Source organism: Elephantulus edwardii, unplaced genomic scaffold, assembly GCF_000299155.1.
Source record: "Elephantulus edwardii isolate Elephantulus edwardi_28Jun2011 unplaced genomic scaffold, EleEdw1.0 scaffold00048, whole genome shotgun sequence".
Lineage (NCBI taxonomy): Eukaryota > Metazoa > Chordata > Mammalia > Macroscelidea > Macroscelididae > Elephantulus > Elephantulus edwardii.
In genome coordinates, this window is record NW_006399798.1 from 3,399,764 (window position 1) to 3,419,603 (window position 19,840).

At 55.8% G+C, this 19,840-nt stretch overlaps 1 protein-coding gene across 1 annotated transcript in view; it reads left to right on the top strand.

The window, feature by feature from the left end:
- Positions 1-3,988: 3,988 nt before the first annotated feature.
- Positions 3,989-19,840, top strand: part of USP36 (ubiquitin specific peptidase 36) — a 33,920-nt gene continuing 18,068 nt past the window's right edge. Inside the window, exons 1-8 of the mRNA XM_006886343.1 lie at positions 3,989-4,241; positions 4,876-5,097; positions 11,480-11,590; positions 12,313-12,415; positions 16,784-16,851; positions 17,275-17,345; positions 17,955-18,037; positions 18,931-19,042. Of these exons, the coding sequence (XP_006886405.1) occupies positions 3,989-4,241; positions 4,876-5,097; positions 11,480-11,590; positions 12,313-12,415; positions 16,784-16,851; positions 17,275-17,345; positions 17,955-18,037; positions 18,931-19,042 (1,023 nt within the window). The remainder of the gene's footprint in view (positions 4,242-4,875; positions 5,098-11,479; positions 11,591-12,312; positions 12,416-16,783; positions 16,852-17,274; positions 17,346-17,954; positions 18,038-18,930; positions 19,043-19,840) is intronic.

The window sequence follows — 19,840 nt, forward strand, 5'->3', positions numbered from 1 at the left end:
ATCATTTCGATTTAGAGCATGTTGTAGCCCCTTTCTTTTTTTCAGATAGTTTCTTGGCCTATGTATACAGGTTCCACGTGAGCACAAGTAAATGCTCAAGAATCCCCTTTCTTCACCATATTATCCATCACTGCATATGATCCATACGTCTGTCTGCTTTTGCATAGTCAAGAAAAAGGAGTAAACGTTTTTCTGTCATTCTCTGTGTTCATGCCAGATCGGCCGTGCTAGTCCTCATTCCATGCCCTCTTGCACATCCGGCTTGGAGTTCTGATCGTTTCCTGTTAATATATTGCTCCTGCTATTTTAAAATTATCTTCCACATTTGCCTGCATGTGCTAACATTGATGATGTTCTTTAATTTTCACATTTTGTTGGATCTCTTAAAGGTAGATCCTAGATCTGCATTCTAGGCATGTTGAGAGGTAGCGGGACACAGTGGCTCAAAGCAGAGAGGAGAGCGTGAGGGGTGCGGTGGGATGGGCAGAGTTTTGGTTTGGTCTGTTATCTACAGGGTCGCTGTGACTTGGAGCTGGTCAGGGCAGTGGCTCTGTCTTGCTGTCGTTCCTCTGCTGCATGTGCTGCGGATGCAGGAGGAGTGAGCAGGCAGAGGGCGGGTGCTGGGGCGCGTTCGCGTGCTCAGGTGTGTGCTGGGGCGCGTGCCGGGGCTCGGGTGGTGTCTGCAGGCAGCCTGTCGCAGTCACTCAGCAGTGCTGACCTGCACGGTGCTGCATGCCCTCTCCACCTCTGCCCCACCCCATCGTTGAGGTCACTGCGTCACTCCATCTTCCAGAGGGTCTTTCTCTCCTTTGCTAGCCCGCTCCAGAAACATACATACTAAGTGCGTTCAGTGTGCCTGTTGTAAATATGGTCCTTCCCTGAGCTGGGAGAACTGGGGAGGGTGTGGTCTTAGTGGGTGTAAGGGGTGTTTATGCCATCCTATGTGACTTTCAGAGGATTTGCTGGTGATGGTTACACACCTTCTGGGTTTTGTGCCTCTCAGAACCATCGTCTGAGAGAGCGGCATAGGTGAATGAGAGCTTGATCTTCCTGTGAGATCTGCACAGAATCTCTGACTTTGCATTTGTGGCCGGGTCATGGAACAAGTGTCCTTTATCTAAGGTGCTGGTGGTGGTTAGGTGCTGTGGAGTTGAGTACGACTTGCAGTGACCCTCTGAGCAGCAGATGTGAACCCTGCCCTGCCCCGTGCCTTCCTTATCATCTCTGACACCCTTGAGTCTGTTGTTGTCACCCTGTGAGACCATCTCCATGGGGAGGGGGGTCCTCCTCTTTCACTGACCCTCCATGCTTCCAAGCGTGATATCCTTGTCCAGGAAAAAGCCCTCTCCCAGCAGCACGTCCGGAGTATGACAGATGAAGTTTGGCGTGCTTGCCTCCAGGGAGCACTCTGGCTGCACGTTTTCCCAAACGTATCTGTCTGTTCTTTGGCCGTCTATGGGATATTTATTTCTTTTCTCCAACAGCACAGCTCAGAGACATCACTTCATTTGTCATCTTTATTCATTGTCCAGCTGTCGGATACATAGCAAGTAATTGAAAACTACATAGCAAGTAATTGAAAACACCATGGCCTGAATCAAGCGCACCTTATTCCTCAAACTGACGTCGTTGTGTGTCAGGATCTTGGAGTGATCACTGACAACGACAGCTGGCTTACGTCTTCTTATGTCCTGACTGTGGGTGCCAAGGTCAGGATGCTGGTACTGTACAGCCTCTTATCTCTGTGGGTGCCAAGGTCAGGATGCTAGTACTTCCTTGAGATAGTGCTCTCAAATCAAGTCGGGTCAAAGCCATGTAACCCCCACATGATCCGTGTAAGAGACTCAAGTCCACGTGAGACCCTAGGAAGCTGTGAGGCGTGAGTGATGACAGCAATGACACAGCGCAGCTCTTACCCAGCGCGAGGAGCCTGCCTTCCTTGCTGAGACCGTGCTCGTGCTTGGAGCCCGTGTGTCTGCTGTCATAGTAAGCGTTAGAAACGCGCACACCATAATTAAGTAGTTACGTCTGTATACGTAACACGTTTATGGGCAGAGTAGAAGTTGGACCACTCACTGCTCTGAGGTTCCCCTGGCCTTTTCCTGGCTTATGGGACCTTCCATGAGGGGGTGTTGCTGCCCCCTCTTCCTCTCTGGGAGTGTTAAGAGGTTGACCAGTGAGCTGGGATTGTCGGGTCCCCTGCACTGACATTAGCGTCAGGGCTGCAGTGTGGCGCAGGGCCTCGGTTTCCAGCACCATGACTTGTGTTCTCCTCCCCATCCCTCCTGAGTCCAGTGCTGTGGACATTCCTTGGGCTTTGGAGACAGTGTGTTCCAGGTTGTTAGTGGGCAGAATTTCAGTACCACTTCCATGGAATGGGATGCTGGGGTGCCTGGGGGTGAGTTGGCCTCCTGGGACGAGCTTCTGTTCATCCCACAGACTTGGACACCCCATTTGCCCATCTTTCTCCCATGGAGCAGCTGGTATTGAACCGCAGACCTTAGAGTGGACAGCACAGCTCCTCACCACAGGACCACCAGCGCCCGGGACACCTCTGGACAGTACAGCTCTCGGTCGCTGTGGTGTTTTAATAGGCCTGCTGCCCACCCCTTACCCTCTCCCCCTCAGTAACGGACTCGATGCTGCAGAACCACGCAACCCCCAGGCAGCCCTCCCAGATGAGCCCTCCGCAGAGCCTTCCCAGGGTCGTTCCTTCACTCTGTGGGAACTCAGACCAGTTTGCTTAGAGATGGATCTTTTCCCCTCAGATCCTAAACCTGTGTTTGCTTTTAAAAACCCCAAATCTGTATTTTACAGAAATTGTAGAAATTAAGAATTCAGTTTGCACACAGAATTCATGTTTCCTTAGTGACAGATTGAAGGTTCAGATGGAGGGTAGGGGTTCTGATTTGTCCTTGTGTGGAGTTGAGGTGCACCTAGCTAGATTTCTCATGGCAGGCTGGCCCTGACTCCAGGTGCAGTGACCCTTTTCATGAGGGGAGTGGGGATGAAGCTGGTTTTCTCAGTGTGACTCAGATAATCTTTGACTGGGATGGCTGGGCTGCAAGGGTGTGGGTGGGAGAAAGCGTACAGATACAAGTGTAGCAATCAGGACAGAGATGGGTACAGTGTAGCGGCAATCAGAGACAAGTGCAGCAATCAGGGAGCTCTGTGCTTCCTGGTGGCTGCCTGCTGCCCGGGGTGCCCTGGGGACAGTGTCTTCCCCACCTGCAGGGCTGCAAGGAGGTCTTTGGCAGTTACACAGCGCCTGTGGGCTCTGACTGATCCTCGCAGCAGCCTTGATGGTTTCTTTCCGTGTTTGACACTTGGAGACTAGGAGGCTCAGAGAAGCGAGACCGTCTTTCCCAGGTGGTCATGGCTCCTAGAGGATGCAGCTGGGGGCAGCCCAGGGTGTCTAGCCTGTGATCTGTCCACTCACCCACTCAGTGCTCCATGGTCCTATAAGGGGGCCCTGGTGGAGCTGTTTTGAGCATTGGGTCCCTGACTGGAGGGTCAGAGATTAGGACCCATCAGCTGTTTCTCTGATGGAGGAAGGTGGAGCGATTGCAGCCTCGAAAACCCTGTGGGAGCTCTGCCCTGCCCTGCCTGGGGGGTCGCGCTCTGCCCTGGGGGCGTGGGAACTGGCTTGTCCAGTGTTGTCACCTCTTGTGCTTTTTCACCCTGTTACTTCCCCCCCCCCTTAGAAAGATCGTGTGTATCAGAGAAGTAGGATGGGAGTCACAAATGACGTTCAGCTAAGAGTAGCTGCGCCAGAGGCCTGCGTTTAAAGAGCAGTCTGTTCACGTGTTTGCCCCTCCTGCCTTCTGTGGGCTGGTTCCTTACTCTCTGTGTCTGTGTCTGTGTCAGGGTGTGTGTGTGTGTTTTCGGATCTTGCCTGAATCATGTCTCAGGCTGTCTGCTCCTAGGACTCCCTCCCCGCTCCAGCTCTCCTGAGCTCAGCACCCCTTCTCGCCCACAGTGATGCACCATGCCGATCGTGGATAAGCTGAAGGAGGCGCTGAAGCCAGGCCGCAAGGACTCTGCTGACGATGGGGAGCTGGGGCGGCTGCTGGCCGCCTCTGCCAAGAAAGTCCTGCTGCAGAAGATTGAGTTCGAGCCCGCCAGCAAGAGCTTCTCCTACCAGCTGGAGTCGCTCAAGAGCAAATACGTGCTGCTGAACCCCAAAGTGGAGGGCACTGGTCGACACAAGAGTGGCGATGAACCTCAGATCAAGAGACAGGGTACAGGCACTGCTCAGATGGGGACAGAGGGCCCCGGGAGCTCACTGATGACGTGGTCATGTAAATGCTGACCAGGGGTCGGGAACAAAAGTACATCTGGGCAGAGGATCATGAATCCTGCAGGCACCTGGGATGTCGGCCACGGGAGGCCGTGCAGGATTGCTGGGAAGGAGACTCCTCTCGCCCCCTCCAAGTTGGAGAGGCTGGAGAGCAAGCCTTGGGGAGGGGAGGATGGGATGGCTGTAGGAACACCACACCACACCCGAGCTGGGCCCGACGTCTGCCGCCTGTTCCTGCCTGGGTCTGGGCCCCTTTTCCTCAGTCGGGTCCTTAAACCCTAGACTCGAGCATCCTGGACGCACCACACCCAAGCTGGCCCGATGTCTGCCCCCTGTTCCTGCCTGGGTCTGGGCCCCTTTTCCTCAGTCGGGTCCTTAAACCCTAGACTCGAGCAGCCTGGACGGCCCGTGGGCTGACTGCTCTACTCTCCAGCTTTCCGAGCTCTTCCAGTTCTGAGCCATAACCCCAGCACCAGGCCTTGGGGAGCTCCAGGCTGGTTCCGAGGCGCATAGACGGGGTTTCTCCACACGGTCCACCTGGCGCTAACCCTGCCATGCTCGCCTTGTCCCCTCAGGTGGTGAGCATGCGTACGACGGAGGCACGGATGGCGTCCCCGCCCCGCAGAAGGTGCTCTTCCCCACGGAGCGCCTGTCCCTGAAGTGGGAGCGCGTGTACCGCGTGGGTGCTGGCCTCCACAACCTGGGCAACACCTGCTTCCTCAACTCCACCGTCCAGTGTCTCACCTACACGCCACCTCTCGCCAACTACCTGCTGTCCAAGGAGCATGCCCGCAGCTGTGAGTGTCCTCTCTGGGGGGTCTGGGGCCTCTCCTTGCCACAGATTCAGGGGTGCCCTTCACATGGTTACTGACAGCCTGAGTCTTAATTACAGGGCGATGAAGTGGGTGCCAGGCACTGGTCAGTGGACCTGTCCAGAGCGGACTTGTCTTCAAAAGACCCTTCCCGAGTACACGCGGTCCGTTGTACGTGTTAGCTTATAACCATCTTTTTATTCAGTTATGTGGTCAGGTGACATCGAGTCAGTGCCAGTGCCTCCCAGTCCTGTTGCCACAGAACATAGTGGCGTTGGTCCCACGCCATGCTCACGGCCGCCTGTCAAGGCTCTGCCACTTTATTGCAAGCCCTTAAGCAGAGGGAACTCTGAGGGGGAGCTTAAGCAGGGGGCTTAGTGGTAAGGGGTTGCACTGCCAGCACAGAGGAACTCAGCTGGAATCCACTGGTGTTGTGCAGGAGAAAGCTGGGCGGTCCCCTCCCCTCAGAGCCCGGAAGGTCCGCTCTGCAGGAGAAAGCTGGGCGGTCCCCTCCCCTGCCATGTCCAGGCTCTAGGAGCGTGGAAGTTCCGCTCGAGTCAGCGTCCACTCAGGAGTACACAGCAGCAGCTTGGCCAGGGGTGGTGTCCTGCTGGGAGTCTGTGCAGAACTCAGGAGGCAGACACGGGTTTTGATTCTGAGAGCATCTGGTCGCACTTCTCCCCAGAAAGATTTATCAAAGAGCAGATAACGTTTGCAGTTCTCCGGTTTCCACCAGTGTGGTCCTCCAAGGCTAGTGTCGTCCGTGTCCTTTGCTCTCGTCCATCCCCAGGAGTAGAATCTCCGTGCTGGGAAAATGAAGGGTCCCTCCCCGCGGCAGCTGTCATACGTTGTAGCACGCACTTCCAGGAAGATGTCACCAGGAGCAGAGGAAAGACAGTGTGACTTAGCAAGAGGGAAGAGGACAGAAAATAGTAGCTGTTGAGCTGTCTGTTAAGTCGCAGCAGCGGTTCCACGTCTCCGAGGCCAGAATGCCTCTTTGGGAAGCAAGTCATTTCAGTGCCTCAGACTCTTTCAGTGACGGGAAAGAGGAGACTCCTCCCCAGCTCCTCCTGGAGGCTCTTAGAACTCGGGTAACAAGAGTAGTCACGGACAAACACGAGAAAAACTGCAGCTTCGCCTTGGTCGTCAGTGTTCTAAAAACTTCATAGACTCGACCTTCCAGCTCCGGTGTCTGTGCCGTTAGCATGTCGGACACCAGCAGGGGCCGATGCTGTGAAGGCCCAGGAGCACTCCGGACTAGGAAGAAAGGATTTGCAGTCTCCTTCTGATACTTAGCCTTGGAGACCTCATGCATGACAGGAGTGTCGTCTGATAGAGCCCTGGAAGGACAGACCCCGCCCTCGGAGGCCACTTCAAGCGCACAGTGAACTTGATAAAGACCCGGGGGGGGGGGGGGGGGGGGGGTGACGTGGGACTGGGCAGCGATTCCTTCTCTGTGCCTCTGATCAGAGTCAGGTCAGCAGTAACAGCTCCCCTGACTGAGTTTAGAGGTCTTGGCAGAGCCAGCAGGCTGTGTTTCTCCTGGAGATGCAGGGGTGTCCTGCCGTTAGAGACCCTGTGAATGTGAGCTCTGGAGAGCTCAGCACAGCCAAGAGATGGCACAGGCTAGGGTCTGCCCTCCACGCCACGTCCTGGTTCTGTGTGTGCAGCCTTGAGCCACGGGCCCTCTTCCCAATGCTCCCTGACCCTCCCCCCTGTGCTGCCCGACCCTCCCCCCCTGTGCTGCCTGACCCTCCCCCGTGCTCCCTGTCTCTCTTTACTTTGCTGCATTCCCCCCCCCCCCCCCCCCCCCCCCCCCCCCCCCCCCCCCTCCCTCCCCCCCCCCCCCCCCCCCCCGTGCTCTCTGTCCTCCCTGCTCTTCCTCCTTCCTCATGCCGCTCACCCTCCCCCTTGTGCTCCCTGTCCCTCCTCCCTCGGCTGCCTCCTCCCCCTGCTCCCTGCCCTCCTCCGTGTGCTCCCCGCCCTCCTCCCTATATGCTCCCCACCCCTCCCTCCTGTGCTCCCCGCCCTCATTCTGTAACTTCAGTACATTGAAGGAGGCCTGGTGGTAGGACAGCTCAGCCCTGGTTGTAGTAACCGGTGTGGTCAGTCGTTGGAACCCACCCAAGGCCTCCGTGGGAGAGAGACCAACAGTCTGTTCCCGCAGAGTCCACAGTTGAGAAGACCTGGGGGTGCTGGCCGGCTAGTGATTGCTGTGAAGTCCGCTTTGGCTCATCCTGACTCCACACTGTACAGACTTGACGCCTGGCCACGTCCTCCATTGTCCTCACGACGATGCAGTTCTTCCCCGTCCCGAGGGGCGCCGGGAGCTGTCCCCTGTCCCGAGGGGCGCTGGGAGCTGTCCTACACTTGATGCTACCCTGATGCGTTAGTGTAGCAGTTACAGTTTACAGAGTGAGGTTAAAGGAGAAAGTTTGCCTGACAAGAAATGCCAGGAAAGTTTATGATTAAAAAATAGGAGTCTTAGTAAAGTAACAGAAGGGAGTTTCATGAACCTGATCCAGGGCACCTGCCTCACAGAGAAGCACAGAGCGTTACAAATGGGACAGTGTCAGGAGCACACGCTTGGGAGCCGCGAGGTCACAGCCAGCCACGATCTTCATCACTTGTGGTCAGTGCTGTGCCCTCAGTGTGACCTGGGAGAGAGAAGAGGACAGGGGGTTGGTGTTTGCAGAGGAGATGCTTGTCCGTGTGGAAGCCACGAGCATGTTTGTGCAGCTTTCTGGAATGCTGGCAGCCTGGCTCAGACACCACTGTGCAAAAGTCACTTCCCTTTCTCTGCACTAAACAGCCTAAAAACATTTGCCTTTACTGAAAATGTATAGTGGCGGAATGCGTCCAGGTCTGCGGCACTCATTTACCCGGCACTCATGGGCACACGTGACACGTAAGGAGGCTGGCTGCTAACCCAGAGGTCAGCCCTTCGGCTCCCCCAGCTGCTCCCCGAGAGGGAAACCGGCCGTCCTTTCCCATAAAGACTTAGAGCTTTGGAGAAGCCATCGGGCTGCTTGGAGTTGGGCACCTCTGCTGCAGGAGACCATGTTAAAGTTGAAAAACCAAAGATGTCACTTTGAGGGATTTGGCACATCTGAGTCAGGCTGGGGTCTCTCGGATGCAAAGGAAATCAGAAGACTTGGTGGATTCGCACTGTGATTACGGTGAACAATGTGCTGGGCCTGCCCAGGGAACAGTGAGATGCTTAAAGAGAAGCATCAAATGCTGCTTACGAAGGTGTGTTGGGAAGGCTGACACGGCTTAGGATGCATCATTGGAAGAGACCAGTTGCTAAAAAGACACAAGTGTGTGGACATGAAGGTCTCCCAGGAGCTGGATGGACAGCAGCAGCTGTGCAGTGGCCGCAGGCCAGCCATCCTGGAGTTGCAGGCGGCCAGGCCGCACTGTTGCCTTTACGTGTAAGGTGCCGCAGAGCCGATTCGGTGGGCAGTCAGAACACCTTGGAAACATGGACCGCGGACCGCAAGTGAATGTCCATACTGGAGAAGTTCTCAGCACCAAGGGGCAGTCAGGGTGGTGAAAGTGGCCGTTCTCTCAGTACAGCTGCGATGGAGAAAGTTAACTAATAGAGAGAAGCAGGGGGCCGGAAGTGTCCTGGACACCTCACAGGAGGAAGGACGCCAGGGGTCACGCCCATAACTAGAGACTCGTGCTTTTAAGTGAGACCTCTGGTGGCTCAGTGGTGAGGAGTCGCCCTGACAACCCAAAGGCATATGGTTCAGATCCACCGCCTGCTCCGTGGGCGGAAGATGGAGAGTGTCCTCCATTGATTTGCTGCCTCTGAGCAGTGCCTTTACGCCGGCCCAACCGCACATGGAGCAGTAAACTGAGTCAGGAGCCCGGAGTCACTCCTGGCTGCATGGAAGAACGTCCTGCATCTCAGTTTCTCACCGGTAGGTCTGTCTGTCATTTTAAACAAATGCAACTTCAGAAACTTGGTTTTCTATATGAGAAAAGAAGATCACGCTCCTGTTTCATGGCATACACAAAAGTCAACCTCGAAAGGATTGAAAACTTTTGTCATAAGAAAATCAGGTAAATAATTTGTGCAAGAAATTTTCACAGATAGTCTTTGGGATGGGAGATTTCTTAAGATTGGAAAGTATGGACCATTAAAGAAGAACTTAAGTTATTCAGTTTGGCTACATTTAGATGAAGAACGCTTGTTACTAAAATGGGTAAAAGCCTAACTGCGCGCTTAGGTGATGTCTGTGACCTTGACGCGTACGCGACTCGTAAAGAACCACCAGGCCTGTCGGATGCTCAGTGCTCGGCTGTGGGAGTGAGCGAGGTCGCCTCCCGCACGGCGGGTAGCGGTCCTGACCTGGTGTCTCACAGACAAGGAAACATCAGAGCCGCAGCCTTGCTGGTTGTCAGGGAAACGGCCGTGCAGTGGGTGGCCAGTGACACCGCTGTGCTGCAGGAAATTCAGAAGTTGGGTCATACTGCATGAGGAAGGCTGGAGGGAGGGGACAAGCAGTTCTTTCTCTGCTCCTGATCCGCTTGAACAACTGCCGGCCATTCTCTTTTAAATGGTCTAAACGGTCTATCTCCAGCCCTTGGACGGGATGCCAGGAATCCCACATGGAAGACTCTTAATGGCCAAAGACCATAAGCAACCCAGATGTCCATCACCAGAAACTGGACAAGGCAGAGCAGTGAAGGCGAGGGGGCTCCAGGTTCCCAAACAGATCATAGTCAAGTGTGAAGCAGAATCGTCCTGGCAACTGTAGACAGCCTGAGTGCTGCTTATAAAGTTGAAACAGAAGACAGCATTGATCACAAGTATGAGATCAGACAAATAAACCCAGAATAAATGAAGAAGGATAATAAATCAGAGTGTGGGGGGAATCGCACTCTCGGATGAAGTTCTGGGCTGCAGGTTGGCCTTTGACCGAGCAGTCTGGCATCTCCAGTACCCAGCAGACTTACCCAGGTGCACAGGGTACAGGCCGGGGCTATGGCACTGCCCACGGACAGGAACAGCCGGGAGCATGGCCCCCCGGTCCATTCCTAGCTACTTGGCTGTGGGAATGGATGAACTTGAACTCCATTGAGCAACAAAAACAGAGTAGTGAGAGGAACCTTGATGGTGCATTGGTTAAAGAATTCACCTGCTGACCAGGAGGTTGGAGCCCGCTGGCCCCTTGGAGAGAAGCGTGTGCCGCTTGGCTGTCATGCTTTCCACTGCCCCGTGGGCGGGCCTGCCCGGGAGGCGCGTTGGGCCTGCTCAGTGCTGCCGGGAACAGTGTCCACCGACTCAGTGGGATTTCTCCATGAGGGGTAGTAGTTGGCTAATTTTTATTGATGCGTTTCATTCGGACATCTGCAGAGGTGGGCAAGGTAAGCCCACCCGCAGGCACCTTACCGGCCAGTGGACTGCTTCTGAAAGGTCACGGCATCTGGACCTCGTGGCATGCCGTCACTGGGGGCCACAGGCGTCCCTGTTGGTTTCCTGAAAACTTGGTTCACAAGATGCCGCTGTTCCGGGCTTGACGTCTCCCATCCTCAGTAGCCTACGTCTCTTTTTTTCACTCTTTTACTTTCTCTGAGATTATTTTTGTCATGTTTTTCCTCATTATTTCAGAAATCACACTTGATTTTTCTCATTTATTTGCAATTATCTCGTATTTTAATTGTAAATTGATTCAATCCCACAAGACATTGCAAGAAGAAAAGTAGAGTAAAGCCAGTTTGTAAACAAGTGACCCAGCATGCACTGTTACAGCGGCATTGGCAGACCTGTCCTCACGTCTTCCGGACTGACGTGGCTGCTTTCGCTGCAGGGACGGGGGACGGGTGAGGGGGTGCTGTGACAGAGCAGGCAGGGTTCCTCGGTGTGGAGCAGAAGCCCCACGTTCACCATACTCAGTCCAGCCACTGACCGTGGGCCGCAGTTTGCATGGCATCCCTACTGGTGAAAGCCTGAGAGTTCTTTGCGGCTGACTGAAAGATTGGAGGTTCACATCCTCCCTGAGACCCCAGGAAGAAAGACCTGGCAATCTCCTTTCACAATCTGCCATTGAAAACCCTGTAGCCCTTATTCCCCTCAACGCTGCGTGGGGTCACTCTGAGTCAGAGCTGCCAGCAGCAACCAGGTCATCAGACCCCGATGCCAGTAAGGAAAGTCAGAGCCTACGCGCAGGGTAACGGCGAGAGGGAGGTGGTCAGAATCACCACGGTGGCTTCATCCTGGCTCCGAGACCTCCTACTCAGGATCTGGGGGTGCTGCCACCTTTGTCCAGACCAGACTCTGTGATGAAGCTGTTTCTCCGCTGTGTTGGAGCAGGGTGTTGTGAGGATGTCTCAGAACAGCTCTGTCCATCCGCAGGTCACCAAGGGAGCTTCTGTATGCTGTGTGTCATGCAGAACCACATCACCCAGGCCTTTGCCAACAGCGGCAACGCCATCAAGCCTGTCTCCTTCATCCGAGACCTCAAAAGTAAGGCCCTGTCCCTCGCTCGGTGCTGCTCCGTGTGTGCCTGGCGGGTGTGCGAGGGAGGGGTGTGGATAGAACCTTAGATGTAAGGCCCTGTCCCTCGCTCGGAATCACTCCACTTGCACCTGGTTCTGCCTTGGGTGCTGGCGGGAGAGGTGGGAGACGGAGGCTTCGGGGTCCAGTCATGGAGGGGCCCCTGCCCCACGTTTGGCAGTGCAGACTGAAGGAGGAGTAATGTAGCGTCTCAGCGGAGAGACGGGATGACTGTAGCTTTGAAGGACAGGTGGGTTTGGGCCGGGCAGAGGAGTGTTAGACAGGATGGCATTGATGGGGTCAGGTGACTGAGTGGATGAGGATGTGCAGGAAGTCTCTGAGCATCAGGTGACACAGGGGCGTGGACCACTGCTATCAGGGATACCTCCGTCACAGTCCACATTGTGGCTCTAACCCACTGTGTTTACACTTGCTCTTTGCCGGTGAGCCGCTTTTGTGCTTTCCGGTGGCTGACTCTCTGGGTTCTCTGTGGAGGACTGAGTCTTGACGCTCTTCAGTCTCGAGAAGCAGCACTGCGTTGATGACTGGGGCGGGTTGTCACCGCTGACACAGGGCTCTGGTTTTGTTCTGTGTACGTGCAGCTCCTGGGCAGAGCCGAGGAGAGCAGTGGTCGTAGACAAGTAAGGCCAGCCCTGCCCAACCTTTCTAAAGCTGCTTCTTTTCCACCATAGAAATTGCCCGGCATTTCCGCTTCGGGAACCAGGAGGACGCCCATGAATTTCTCCGGTACACCATCGACGCCATGCAGAAGGCCTGCCTGAACGGCTACGCTAAGTACGGCGTGGGGATCAGGGCGTTTGGTCTCCTCCACACGGGGGACAGCGGGACATGTGGCCCTTGACGCCCAGCAGGGGACTGTGCTCGTTGCTGCCGCAGTCCCCTTGGCGTGGTCGTGGGGTATGGTCAGTGGTCCAGCAGCTCTGAGGAGTAGCCTTAGCTAATCTCTTCGGGGGGTGCAGCTGTTGCTGTGGGGCGCTTTTTAAATCAGTTGCTAAGGTTTCACTGTGGATCTCCTAACCAGTGAAGACTGGTGGGAGAAGCCCCAGTTCCCAACAAGGAAGGAGCTTACGTGGGCCAGAGCGAAAGCCGTTCCCGTATGTCCACCTGGAAAGGTTGGCACAGCTCTGCCGGATTCTTCTGTTCCATCAGGATCAGATGAGTAGAACTCCTGTGCTTTTCCTGTGACCTCTCTGTGCTTTTAAAGACTTGGTTGGCGTTTGTCCGGGTGGCTGCCGTTGGGCCCACGCCCTGGAGCTCCTGGTCCGCTTTCTTAGCCTTTTGTTTGCCTCTCCCCAACCCCTCAGCTTACTGTTCCGTTGTTTGTGGTGGTCTTGTTATGTGCCGTCGAGTCACCTGTGACTCATAGCGACACTATGTACAACAGCCCTAAACTCTGCCCTGTTCTGTGCCAATCTCATTGTCTCTGACACACCTACTCCCCTTACCCCAGTCAGTGAATCGATTCACCTCATAGAGGGTCTTTCTCTCCTGCGCCATCCCTCCACCCTCCCAAGCATGACGTCTCTCTCCAAGGACCAGTCCCTCCTTGCAGCATGTCCAAAGTATGTCAGACAAAGCTTCAGAATCCTTGACTCTAAGGAGCAGCCCGGCTTCACCCTCTGCCGGACAAACCTGTTCATTTTCTTAGCGGTCCATGGGATACTCAATACTCTTGTCTGTGGGGAGGTAGAAAGGCCGGTTTCTGCCTCTTCCCTCCACATTCCTCTCGTTTCCCGCTTTACTCTCAGCTCTTCATTTGCTGCGGTCAGGGCTTGGCCTCAGCCCGTGCTCTCTATCCCTAGTGGCACAGTGGTTACAGTGGCACAGCTGACAGGCCACCAGCTGGGCGGGCCAAGTCAGGCAGCCTTCTCTGGAGAAGGATGAGGCTGTCTGCTCCGTAAGGATTTCCAGCCTCCGAGGCGGAGAGGCCTCTCTGCTCGGCCCTGTGGGGTTGCCTGACTCAGGGCTGACTCGGCAGAGGAGGGTGCTTGTTTTGGAGGTTCCTTTGACGAAGCAGTGGTGAAGCTCTCTGCTGGTGGTCCTGGCTAGCTGCTGCTTTAGATGAAGTGAGTGCGTGCTGCTGTAGAGACCACCTCTGTGCAAGTGTGGGGCGGCCGGCTTGCCCTGGGCTCCGGGCCCTGCTGTGGTCGGGGGAAGCCCCTCCTCCAGCCCTGCTCCCTGGGCCCGGCTGAGCTTCTCTGTGGTGCTGGTGCTTAAAGGCTTCGTGGGTTTTAGTTACGGCTTTCATGTTGTTCTCTTTAAAGGAGCCAGTGTCTAGGCCTTGCGGGTCAGTGTCCATCTCAGCTGACTGCTGGCGATCGCTGTCCCGGGTGCTGGTGGTTCTTTGAACACGACCACTCGGGCTGTGCTTCCCCGGCCCACACGCGCACAGTCCTTGCGACTCGGCAGAGACGGTCAGCGGTCGCACCTGGCAAAGTCTGGCAGGGCGCGTCAGGGACGTAACGTCTTAGCACTACAGTGTTAGCGCCCTGGTCCAGCGGCCCTGGGAACACGGCAATGAGTTCTCGTGTGAATGTCACAGTTTAAAAATAGCACAAACCAAACTAAAGCTGCTACCGCTGGGTGGGTGCTGCCTCACAGCGCCCCTCCTCGGGCTTGCCGAGGCTGAAGCACTGCCCGTCTCTCCACCACGGAGCAGCTGGTGGATTCAGACTGCCAGCCTTTTGGTAAGCAGAGTCACTGATCCGCTGCATTCACTGCAGCCGCGAGCTTGCAGACGGCACAGGACAGAGCAGTGCCAGTCTGCTCACACAGGCTTGCCCTGACAGCAGCCACATGGCACCAGGCCTGTTGAAAGGTGAAGCGTATGCACTTAGCTCACATGGCTGGTGCCAGAGAAGTGCGCTGGCTCTCAGGAGATTCGACCCTGATTGAAAAGTTTTCTCGCCTTGGAAACACGCTGGTATTTTGTTTGATTCCAAGCTCTGTCATCGTTCTGGAAGTCTCTTACTTCCTTCCGGCTCATATCTGACACCGCGCTGAATTTCCTAGGCTGCAGGTCACAGGAGAGGCGGCCACCCTCCTCTCCCTTGGAGCTGGATTCGAACAGCTGTGTCCCTCCGCTTTGGCCGTGTCACTTTCTCACTGTGCTTCCTGTCCACTCATTAGCTTGTTTTCCTTCAGCTTTAGCTTTTCAAAGAGAATTGTCACAGCAAAGCATACAACGCCAGCAATGTGTCCATCACACCCACCTTGCTGGTGGTCCCCTCGTCCCCATCTCTGTAGCTGCTCTGCCAAGACCCTAAATGCTGTCCCCATGAGCGCTGCGAGTGCGGCTCCCAGGAACGTAGCCCCGCCTCCCGGGCTTCCTGTGCAAGGAGGGGCCCTTTGACCCTGTTCTCGGCAGCTCTTGATTCAGTCTATTCCTGAAATGTCTTTGCTATCTCTCCTGTTTGTTTGCTTTTTGTTGTTGTTGTTGTGGTGGTGGTGGTGGTGGAGGTGGTGTACCGTTGAATCCGATCTAACTGGTACAGGAGGAGATTGCCCCTCCCTTTCCAGCAGAGCATCTGGTGGATTCAAACTGCACACCTGCAGGATTGCAGCACAGCTTCTTGCCACTAGGCCACCAGAGCCCCCTTGTTTGTTTGCTTTTGATGAGCGTCTTCTTGTCACGCTTTGATTGCTGTGTTTCTTCCCGGCGTGGCTTTTCCCAGGTACTTGATTTGGCGTTTAGCTTACCTCTTTCTCCTACTTGGCGTTTGCATTTTGGGGGCCACGTTTCTCAGCTTGCCCTCAGGTTTTCTTTCTGGAGCCTCTGTGCTTCTATTGCTCCTGGGCAGTCTGATGGCTCCGGTGGACAGACGCCTCCTGGTCCCAGGGCGCCCCTGCCGTCAGCTCGGTGAAGTGCAGGTCCCTTGGGCTTGTGGAGGTTCTGTCCCTTGGGATTTCTCCTCTCAGGACCTGCGTTTCTTCCCCTTCACCCCCTGCCTGGTCCCGAGGACATCTTTCCATCCTATTACCAACCCCTCAGCTGTGCCATCGTAGCTGGGCCACCTGTGTGGCCCTGGGTTCCTGTCACCAGAGCCCACACGTCTGGCCCCCTCCCAGGTGGAACCCCCAGTGGCCCCAGTGCTGCGCAGTCTCACTGCGGCGGGGAGGGGGGGGCGGGAAGGAGCTCGCTAGGCTCCTGCTTGAGTCTTCCCGGTGCCTCTGAAATGGCACTTTCCTACCCCAGTTCTGAGAGCCGGTGACTGCACTCCGGAGGGGGATGGAGAGCTCAGGGAGGTCTTACTCTCACGCCCCCTGCTCCCCAGCCAGCAGGGTTGCGAGGCGCTTACCTCCAGTGGGGCACCTGTGCTGTGGAGTTGAGCAGAAATGGGGGAGGTGAGGGAGATGTTGGGCTCCAGCAGGCTCTGGGGGATTCTTTCCAGAGACGGACGGGAAGCAGGCTTGGGGAGCCTCGAGCGTTGCCTGGGCTCCTCCTTTTCTGAGGCGTGACTCGGGCTGCCCGCTGAGGGACCGGCCAGTCGGAGCCCGGGGTAAGGCTCTAAGGAGGACAGACGGGCAGACCACCAAGGATCGGGCCTATCTCAGTTCTCCAGTGTTGTCACAGGAACACCGCAGGGGGTGGCTTTGCCAACCACGTTTCTCCTGTGTCCTAGTTAATAGGCGACAAGGCTGAGGTCAGCCCCAGGGGAAGGTTTTCTTTGGTGATGTTGGCTGGCTGTTCTTAGAGGTCCCCATGAGTCTTGATGTCTCTGAGGTTCTCAGAGTGGGGATCTGGGTCCCCAGGAAGCCTCTGCTCCCGGCCCTTCTTCCTGCGCAGTCCTGAGGTCCTCCCCTCCCCGCCCACTCGCTCCTCCTGTAGCTTTTGTAACATAGAGGGTGTTGCAGGGCACCCCAGGGGGCTCCCCTTACATCTCTTACATCAGAGCTGGTCGCATCAGATTACGTCGTGAGGGTCATTACCTAACTGCCACATGACATCGCTGTAACACTTCAGAACCCCTGAGAGTCCCAGCTCAGACGCGTTGGCACACATCCCGGGAGCGCCTTGGAGTCCACACGGGGCAGGAGCGTGTGCTGATACATGATCGCGTGCGTCCTTCAACACCCCAAGTGTGGCACCCGTGAGTGCGGCCACTGCTCTCTCTCAGGCGTGGATCTCTCTCTCTCTCTCAGGTTGGATCGCCAGACGCAGGCCACGACCCTGGTCCATCAGATATTTGGAGGCTATCTCAGGTCCCGGGGTAAGTGAGGTGTCCTCCCCACCCCTACTTGGCAAGACCAGGAATGTTGGTGGGAAGGCCTAGAAGGCCAGGTAGGGCGTTTTACCAGTGGGCTAGGCCTAGGCAGTTGCTCACTGTTGCTGCGGGAGCATGTCACTGCCGACGACAATGTTCCTCCTCGCTCTCTCCCCCCCCTGCTTATGGCTGGTGGCCTCCATGCCCAGCGTGGGTGGGTGGTTAGTGACCGAGGTGGGAGGGAGGCCACTGGAGCAGCTGAGGGTTGCGGGGCTAGTGCCGGCTGTTTTTGGGGTGAGACATGGCCACTGGCTGGGAAGGAGGCCACCGCCGCTGCGGACTCCATGCCTCTTTGAGCTCAGATGTGTCACTGTGTCGTGTGCTTCCTCGGGGCCAGCTGCCGGCTCACTGCCTCTCGCTCTGTTGCAGTGAAGTGCTCGGTCTGCAGGAGTGTGTCGGACACCTACGACCCCTACCTGGACGTGGCGCTGGAGATCCGGGTACGGGCTGGACACGTGTGGGTCAGGAGAATGGGCGGGACAGAACGGGGCAGGCCGGGAGGGTGTCATCGTTACCTCCCTGACACGGATCCCAGAGCAGCATGTCACCACGGGACCAGGGAGAGGACCGGGCCTCCTGCTGTCGAAAGGGTCTGTCTCGCTGGTGTTTGCTGTGGTGTTTCCTTTTGTTAAAATGGAGCTTTGTGTCCTGAAGCAGGACAGAGCTTGTCAGGTATAAGGGGTCTGCAGGATGAGAGGGGCCTGACCAGGCCTGGACCTCCAGGTTGTGGAGTGGTTTTCAGACAGCATAGTAGGGTGCCGCGGCTTTTTGGGAGCAAGCTTTCTGTCTAGCTGGCTCTGGTGCTGCTGTGGTCTGGAGGTCGCTGGGACCTGGTGGCAGCCGACCTGCTGCAGTCTTCATGAGGGTACCTGGTCCACGGGAACCGTCAGCAGCAGGAGGGCTCATAGCCGCAACCCCTCTTAGTAGCAGGCAAATTGTTGTGCAGATTTTGTGATTTGCTGCTGCCGCCTAAAAAGACCCCTGGTTTGGTGCTTCCTGGGCTCACCTTTGGCTCTGCTGTTGACCCTTCTCCCTGGTTCTCTCCTCAGCAAGCTGCAAACATCGTGCGCGCTCTGGAGCTTTTTGTGAAGCCGGATGTCCTGAGCGGAGAGAACGCGTACATGTGCGCCAAGTAAGTCAGGGTGTGAAGTCCGGCCCCGAGTTCCCTCGGCAGGAACGCACTGAGCTGCCCGTAGTCTGGGCATACCTGTCTTCACCTGGGCTCTAGTGCTGCTTCTGCAAACCAGGAACGCATGTGTTTAGGGGTACAGGGGGCGGTGTGTGGGCGGTGTGTGGTCTCTGATCACCTAGCAGGTGGTGTCCCTGTGCCCTGTGCTGGCATCACTAGTCCTCTCTTGCTCTGTCTCCACAGGGCTCTGGGAGGTAGCGACCTTGCGTCCGAGGGTGCAGGCAGTGGGAAGTAGTGATGCGTGTGTCTCAGGGTTGTAGACAGCAGGAGGTCTCACCTCTGAGGAGTGTAGGTGGCAGGAGGTGGTGCGTGTCTGAGGGTGTAGACAGTAGGAGGCAGTGCTGCGGGCTGGTCACTCAGGTAGCCCCGTCCTCAGCTCTCTGGAACCGGCTGCACCCTTGTGAGGTGACAGTCTCACACGCCGAGGGGGTGCATGCTCGCGGGTGCGTTTATACTGTTGTTTCTGTTCACTGTTGTTTTCAGTGAAAGCTTTGCCCAGCAGGTTAGGTTCCCATTTGACCATTGCCATTACACAAGCTGTTGGGTGGTGTGGGTCCCGTTTTCACAGTGATGCGAACATTCTCTTTCCTCTCCTGGTGGTTCTGTCTCCAGGACGCTAGTCTCTGCCCCTCTGTTGTCTTGTATTGGAATTACTCATGTTTCTGGTCCCAGTTTTCTCCGTCCACCCTGCTTGCCTGCTCGTCTGGGCATTAGGGTCACTGTTGGACTCCTGTTCTGTTTCCAGTCTTCCAGTTCTCTAGTCTCCCTGCCTCTTTGACTTCTCTTCACTGTTTGGGTCACTGACCTCACACCGTTCTCTTTCGCTGTCCTCACAGGTGCAAGAAAAAGGTTCCAGCCAGCAAGCGCTTCTCCATCCACAGAGCGTCCAGTGTTCTGACCTTGTCCCTCAAGCGCTTTGCCAACTTTAGTGGGGGCAAGATCACCAAGGTAGGTGTTCTGCCCACCTCCCTCTGTCAGCCACCACTGCCATCAGAGCCTCCTGGCACCATCTCAGATGCAGGGCTCTGCCGTGGAACTCCTGAGGGCAGGGCCCGGGAATCTGCCTCTTGTCAGGGAGCGAGGTAGAGGGGTTGCACAAAAGCCCTAAGTCAGTGCTGGCGCGGTGGGGTCAGAGAGCACTGTGGGCGGGGTTGGTTTTCTTCTTGCTGCTCTGGGAGGTCACGACTTCCTTGCCAGCATATGTGAGGGCCTCTGGACACTCCTCACCTGCCGCGAAGCAGGAGTGTTTGCACGGATGGCTCTGTGGGGGTCGGTGAAAACCTATTTGCTCAAGAAGCAGTGGAAGATGTTTGTCTTTCTTGGAAGCGAATACGTAACCTTTACCTGGCCAACTGACTGGAAAAGATCCATATTTATTCATATCCCCCAAAAAGGTAATCTGAGAGAGTGTGGAAACTCTTAAAACAATAGCAGGCATCTCACACACAAGCAAAATCCTGCTCAAGATTTTCCAAAAATAACTGGAACAGTACATCAGAGAACCACCAGAAAAACAGGCCGAGTTTAGAAGAGGCCGTGGCGCTAGAGACATTAGCACCAGTGTCACATGGATCTTGGCAAAGAGTACCGGAGGAATGTCTGTCTGTGCTTCATTGATTATGCAAATACATTTGACCATGTACGTCACAACAAATTAATTGTGACTAATCTTGAGGTATACCATCTATTCCTGGAGCCTTATTTTTTGCTATTTCCTTCAAAGCAGCCTGAACTTCTTCTTTCATC